Source organism: Herpailurus yagouaroundi, unplaced genomic scaffold (genome assembly GCF_014898765.1).
Source record: "Herpailurus yagouaroundi ecotype Mexico unplaced genomic scaffold, PumYag 159, whole genome shotgun sequence".
In the NCBI taxonomy this organism is placed as follows: domain Eukaryota; kingdom Metazoa; phylum Chordata; class Mammalia; order Carnivora; family Felidae; genus Herpailurus; species Herpailurus yagouaroundi.
The window spans coordinates 67,968,304-67,975,749 of record NW_024412400.1 but is presented as its reverse complement, the minus strand read 5'-3'; the positions used below and the strand labels follow the sequence as shown (position 1 = coordinate 67,975,749).

At 35.9% G+C, this 7,446-nt stretch overlaps 1 protein-coding gene across 7 annotated transcripts in view; it reads right to left on the bottom strand.

The window, feature by feature from the left end:
* Positions 1–7,446, bottom strand: part of NAALADL2 (N-acetylated alpha-linked acidic dipeptidase like 2) — a 1,339,397-nt gene that overhangs the window by 742,106 nt on the left and 589,845 nt on the right. The window contains exon 1 of one of the 7 annotated variants that reach the window (XM_040480791.1): positions 3,466–3,688. The exons of the other annotated variants lie outside the window; for them this stretch is intronic. Within the exon in view, the coding sequence (XP_040336725.1) occupies positions 3,466–3,481 (16 nt within the window). The 5' untranslated portion in view covers positions 3,482–3,688. Of the gene's footprint in view, positions 1–3,465; positions 3,689–7,446 lie in introns of those variants that run through there. 7 annotated transcript variants of the gene reach the window in all.

Sequence of the window (7,446 nt, the reverse complement as noted above, 5' to 3'; positions counted from 1 at the left end):
TTTTTTTTTTTTTTTTTCCTAAGATATGATCTGTTTTAGAAAATGCTTCAGGGGTGCCTGGGTGGCTCAGTTGGTTAAGCATCCAACTCTTGGTTTCAGGTCAGCTCGCAGTTCATGGGTTTAAGCCCTGAATTGTGTTCCACACTGACACTGCAGAGTCTGACTGGGATTCTGTCTTTCTCTCTCTCTCTGAACCCTCCCCTGCTCATCATGTTCTCTCTCTCAAATAAATATAAACAAACAAACAAATGTTAAAAAAAAATGAAAATGTTTCATGTGCCTTTTAAAAGAATGCATATTCTGTTGGTGTTTTGTAGAGTGTTCTTTGATGTCTATAAAATCTAACTGATAGTATTCAAGCCTTCTTTTTACTTATTGATCTGGTTAGTTGTATGCGTTATTGAAAGAGGGGTACTGAGGTCTCCAACTATTACAGTTATCTATTTTTCCCTTAGTTCTGTCAGTTTAGTTCACATATTTTGTTAAGTATACATGTTTATAATTGTTAGGTCTTCTTAACAGATTGACCCTTTTATCATTATAAAATGTCCTTTGTTAGTAACAATAGTTTTTGTTTTAACATGTATTTATATGTTACTACATACAATTCTTTTTTGGTTACTGTTTACATAAAACATAACTTACATCCCTTACATCCAACTTGTGTCTCTGTATCTTTGAACCTAAAGTATGTCTTTTGTAGACAGCTTATACTTGGTGTATTTTTTAAAACTCTATTTTGTCAATCTCTAACTGATAATCAGGTATGCCTCAAATCTGACATTTTTTCTATTTGCTTTCTATATATTATATGTCTTTTTGTTCCTTTGTTCTTTCATTTTTACTTTATTTGTGGTAATAAATATGTTAGTGGAATAATGGAATTTTCAGATATCCTAATCGTTTTCGATCTTTGCCATATATATCACTTTACATGATAAGAGGGACTGTGCTGGTGTGATTAAAGTTAACTTGTCAATGAAGATGGTATGCTCTGGCTTCTACTTGCTACTTAAGGTAAAAAAAAAAAAAAACAAGAGGGAAGAAAAGAATTGTTAAACAAAAAATAAGCAGGCCTTGATGATTTGGGGAATTATCAAGTAAATCTGGTTGCAAATACATCTAAAATTAAGAAATATACTGTTAAGAAAGCATGTTTAAGAGAAAAAGCCAAGGATGTAGCTACATGATGTTTTGGTAATACCCTGTACCTTAGAATGATCTAATTGTTTTTTTCTTTTCATATCTTATAATTTTTATTGAAAACAGAGTATTTTAAATCATATAATGTGGCAACTTTGGAAAACTGTGTTTGTTGCTGTTTTATTAATGATTTTCTTAATTTATAAAGTCTGTATTCTTTACCATCTTCAACTGAAGTTTCTGCTTGGTCAGCTTAGTGGTCATCTAATGATCAGGAAGAGATTCTCTTAAATGCCTAGAAGCAACATATTCCCCAGACTTAGCCAAGGGGCTGTATGTGCATGTCTGGGTATGTCTTTAATTCTCAGGCAGGCAGTTTACAGTATTGCCTTAACTTTCACTTCCTGTTTTAATAGAAACTCAATGTCAGCCAGAAATGAGAGGTGATTCTTAGATCTTTTGGGGACATTCACATAGTTTTACACATGTGCATAGCCTTCTAAGCTTCCCCAAGCCTCCAATAAGCATCTCATTCCCCAGATTTTCTTTTTAATTTATTTTGGTCAGTTTCTTGTCTCCCCAAACCTCATTACTTCCTTGGGCAGCTTTGATATGAAATAATTGTCACTGATTGTTTATGAACAATACCCCAGGAGAAAAGTTTGTTTGCACTAAGCAAGCTCTAAATGCAGTTAAAAAACCCCAAAAAACAAAAAAAAGCCACGCCTTGGTAATGTAGGTTTCTAGAATGACCAGAAAGGCCAAATAACGATTCTCTGAGAATGTTGTTTTGGCGGCTCCCAAACAAGTTTTTCCCCTTCCTTGACTGCTAGAGTGCTGGCTTTCATTGTGGTCACAGGGCTGACAGTTTTAAGGCTACCACAGTACTGGAAAAAGACGGATGAAAATAGGCCAAAGCTAAAATGTCACAAAAGTTGCTGCCTTTACTGAAATTCATGTTTTTGTTTTTGTTTTTGTTTTTGTTTTTGAATAATGTTCCTTGGATTGTTGCAAGTCTTTAGATATTTTCAGAGTTCTGAAAAAGTTGATTTTGACATTGTTCTTACTGTTTTTATAGCGAAACAAACAAGGATAATAGATCTCTGCTAGTCAAATTGCTATCCAAGGACCAACAACATGACATTGCCTGGATTCTGTTAGGAATTTAGAATCTCAAGCCCTGATTCAAATCTACTAGGTCATAATCTGCATTTAAACAAATTCCCCCGGGTAATGTACGCACATGAAAGAAGCACTGACCTAGAGAACAAAAAATAACTCTTAGAAATCACCTTAAAATGTTTTGAAATGATACTGTGTATCCCCACCTATCGAAAGAGCAGGATTGTAAAAACTGAATCGGAGACTAAACATTACTTTCTGAAGACTAAAAATTATGACTTCCAAAAATGAAAAAAATTAAAGGACAGACAAATTATTGCATAAAAGATACTTGAGTTTCACATATTTCTGCACATCTTGTGAAGCAAGGCACTGACTATGGTCAGTTTTGGACTATCATTTCAAGGATATTTGAATAGCAAGAAGCCTTAGAAAACAGTTATAGTGTTTCCTTCCATAGCGAAAGGCAGGTTTGTTTATGACCTTGGAAGAGAGAGATGGTGTTCGCCTCTTAAGCCAAGATTCCAGTTCTTTTAGCTGAGGGATTCTCTCTTACAATGTTGGAACAGTCACTCCACTGGACTTACAAGCAATGGAAAGGACACAAATATTTTGATGCCCTTGATACCTATTATGCTGTGAGTAATACATGTCTTTGTCTCTAGTGCACATGGCTCATATATTCCATCAGTATCCATGAAATTGTGGAAGGCCAACTTGTTAGTCGTCAAGTAGGTTAAAATCTCAGACAATTCACAGATTTGAAAATAATAAAATGGACACTGGTAAAGACCAAACTAGTAACCTAAAGAGAAATTAAAAAAAAAGGAGATATCCCCATATCTTAGAAAAAAATGATATTGAAAGACTATATAAAAGGAAGTTAGGGATGCCTGTGTGGCTCAGTCGGTTAAGCATCCGACTTTGGATCAGGTTATGATCTTGTGGTTCGTGAGTTTGAGCCCTGTATCAGGCTGTGTTCTGACAGTTCAGAGCCTGGAGCCTGCTTCAGATTCTGTATCTCCCTCTCTCTCTGCCCCTCCCCGACTCACACTCTGTATCTCTCTCTCTCAAAAATAAATAAACATTACATTTTTCTAAATAATAAAAAAAAATAAAAGAAAGTTAAAAGACCTCCCAAATTTAATATGAATATTAGGAGATAACAAGAACGATGGAGAAGAAAAAACATGAACTTACTGAAAAGGGCATGCATATCTTCAGATGGCAATATACATGGGAAGTGCTTTGCAGTATGAACATAAGACTCATGTGGCTGGAAAATTTCAGAAGTGCAGAGAAAATTCTAAAGGCTTTCATGGAAAAAATTTTTTTTTCTACAAAGGAACAAAACCCAATTATTAGAGGTCTTAGAAAAGATTTATGTTGGAAGATAATGTCATCAGGGTTAGAGTTGGATGAAATAAAATATAAACTGAGAAATGTAAAAATATTTAAAACATCAGCCTATTATGAAGGGAAAATCAAATCTTTAAACATTAACAACAACAACAACAACAACAACAACAAATTTTGAAAGTTTACCCCCTGATTTTATGTGAGTAGAATCCCTCAAGGAAAAACTCCACCAAAATAAAAATAAACTTTAACAAAGAGCAGAATTTGGTCTGTAAGAAGCAGTAACAAGTAAGACCGAGATTCAAAAGATGCTAGAAAGAAATTAAAATCTGTTAGACTTTGATACATTTAGGATTCTCTATCAACATTCTTTCATGGATCCAATCAACCTACATGGTCCTACAAAAAACAGAAATTATACGCATCGTATTGTAAAGTCTCTTTACAAGTTTTCAAGAGTTGAACTCACAAAACCAATTGCACCTATAAAAAATTATCTAAAATGATACAGGCATAATACCTTCTAATTTTACATCAACACATTCTTAGAAACCAAAAATATCTAAAGCTATCTTGCAGTAGATACATTCCTTTTAAACTGCCAACAATCTATTTGTTACTTGGAACACTGTCAACAATTGAAACTAGAATTTCATCCCTTCATAAATGCTCAAAGAGATTAGATTTTATGTTCTAAAAGTTACAAGTGATGAACACATGCAACTGTTTTCTAGGCTTCAGATTATATGGACATCCATTAAACAGACTTTTTTGTGGCAGCTCAAAACTCTCGTGATTAAGGACTCGCCACGGAGATAACAGTCAGAGTGTCTCCTTGCAAAAACATGGTATAGATAAGAAGTGTGTTTATGGTCTGAATATTCTAACAAAGATGAAGTGACCACAGGTGCAACACAAATATCAAAACAGTAGGATTGTCTGGAGAGGAACGACCGAGAGATTGCTTTCTACTCATTCTTATCATCTCTAACATTTGATTCCTGTTCAAGATCTAATACTGACCCTAAAATAGATAGGAAAACAAAACTCTCTTTGGAGAAACTGTAAAAATATAATGCTTTCCATACCACTATTTCATATGTACTACATGTGTACATAAAACTGGGAAGAAATGAAGGGAACATCTAACCAAAGCTACAATGTCAATGGGTAAATATGTTAAGGAAATGCATGGAAACCACATTTCTAAGCATACTTATCTCATGTACTTAAAAAATATGCTTGTGGGGCTCCTGGATTAAGCATCCAACTCTTGACTTTAGCTCAGGTCATGATGTCATGATTTGTGAGATCAAGCCCCACACAGGGTTTGCAGAGCCTATTTGGGATTCTCTCCCTACCTCTCTGCTCCTTCCGTGCACCCACTCTGCCTCTAAACAAACAAACAAACAAACAAACTTAAAAAAAAAAAAGGGATGCTTGCCTGAGTGTCATCTTTGACAATAGGATAGTAGGACTCACAAAGAAAATGAATTACAACTCTGGCCCTGATATTGACTACTGATAATCTTAAAGACCTCAAAGCTTTGTATAGTTGACTCTTTAGAGAGTGTTTACAGAAGGAAAAGCTGCTCTAAAGAAAATTTTAAGTCATTTTGCAAACATACATTCCTAAAAACAGCAAACATCGAACCTGGTTTCCTCAACCTCCAGATAGATAATGTACATTTCCTTATACATCAACATCTTAGAGACACCAATAGTGTTAACTACACGGGATAGATACATCTTGAAAAATGTTGAGGATAAGAAGCGCCAAATGAAAAAGAGTAGACTCCAAAATGTTGTTAACAATAATGTATTACAGACACCAGACCTAGAAAACATAGCATCAGCATGAAAAGTGGATTTTCAGACTGAAAAGTGCTATATCCACGATATGCAAACTATCGATAATAATGTATGCCAAGAGGCAGTCACAGAAAATAAGGCAATGGCATGAATAAAAAGCAACTTTTCAGGCTGACAGAAAAATTAAGGCAGGAAAGAAAGAATGAATAAAAATGTATTGTAAATATGCAGAGGCATGCAGACACTGTATCTACAGTTACTTGGTGTATGCCCAGGCATCAACATTTCCTGGGCCCTGCGTTGATACATGTTTTTTAATATGGGATTCTGCATATCTTAGTGCAGAATTAATATTGCATATCGGGGAAAAAACAGAAGAATGAACACCCTTCACAGAGACTGAATATTATATCGTGGACTTGCCTATAAAAGTATGATAAAGGACTTTATAAAGAAGCAGCTTCATTTTTTCTATATAACTTGACCATTGACAAAACAGTTCCAAGTTTATTATCTCAATTGATCCCTGAAATAATACACTATGGTAGACTGAAAGAGAAAGGCAGGTCTTCTGATTCTAGCATTTGTCTCTACATCATGCTGACACTCTGAGGAATCTGTGCTCATAAGTATGCTGCAATAATGTTAAAAATATTTTAGGATGAAAAAAAAAGAAGTATTTTAGGATAGATGAAATTACATGTCTAGCTTTTTTTTAAATGTTTGTTTATTTTTAAGACAGACAGAGTATGCATGGGGGAGGGGCAGAGAGACAGGGAGACACGGAAATCTGAAGCAGGCTCCAGACTCTGAGCTGTCAGCACAGAGTCCGACACGGGGCTTGAACCCATGAATCGTGAGATCATGACCTGAGCCGAAGTCAGATGCTTAACTGATTGAGCCACCCAGGTACCCCTAGCTTCCCCCCCCCAAAATATTGAGTGTGCATTTTATAGTAAGTCCCCTGCTAAATGATGGAAATATAAGGAAAAAACAAACAAACAAACAAAAAACCCCACAAAACATGGTCTTGTTCTCATGAATATCCCAGATAAGTTGAAAGAGAAACAACAATTACATTATTCTACTAATTAAAAGATTTCTGAGGTTTGGTATTTGGATGGACAATAGGGCAGTTGATTCAAAAATGGTACAATGGGGAAAGAGAAGTTTGGAAACAAATGATTAAAAATTCAGACTTGTATGTTATGTTAACTTAGGAGTCTCTGAAACATACAAATAGAAATGTTAAACAGGCAAATCGGCATAGGTTTAGAGCTCATGAGAGAGATGGAGGCTAGGACTGTGTCCTGCATATGTGCGTGCATGCAGGAGCATATGCACATGCAGACACTCAAATGTGGGCATCTTTTTATAAATATAAGAGCTACATAACCTTTGTAAAGCAAAATTAAGAAGTCTGTATTGCCGGGGCGCCTGGGTGGCGCAGTCGGTTAAGCGTCCAACTTCAGCCAGGTCACGATCTCGCGGTCCGTGAGTTCGAGCCCCACGTCGGGCTCTGGGCTGATGGCTCAGAGCCTGGAGCCTGTTTCTGATTCTGTGTCTCCCTCTCTCTCTGCCCCTCCCCCGTTCATGCTCTGTCTCTCTCTGTCCCAAAAATAAATAAACGTTGAAAAAAAAAATTAAAAAAAAAAAAAAGAAGTCTGTATTGTCAATACAGAGTGTTAGGTATAATGTTGCACAAATTTATTCAACTCTAAACTAAAGGAATTAAAGAATGCATAAATAGGGGCACCTGGGTGGCTTAGTGGATTAGGTGTCTGATTTCGGCTCAGGTAATGATCTTGAGGTTTGAGGGTTCTAGCCCCATAGAGGGCTGTGAGCTGACAGCTCAGAGCCTGGAGCCTGCTTCGAATTCTCTGTCTCCCTCTTTTTCTGTCCCTCCCCTTCTTGTGCTCTCTCTCTCAAAAATAAATAAACTTTAAAAAAGTTGTTAAAGAATGTATGAATAAATGAAAGAACAAGAAGGTATGTATATATACCAAAGAC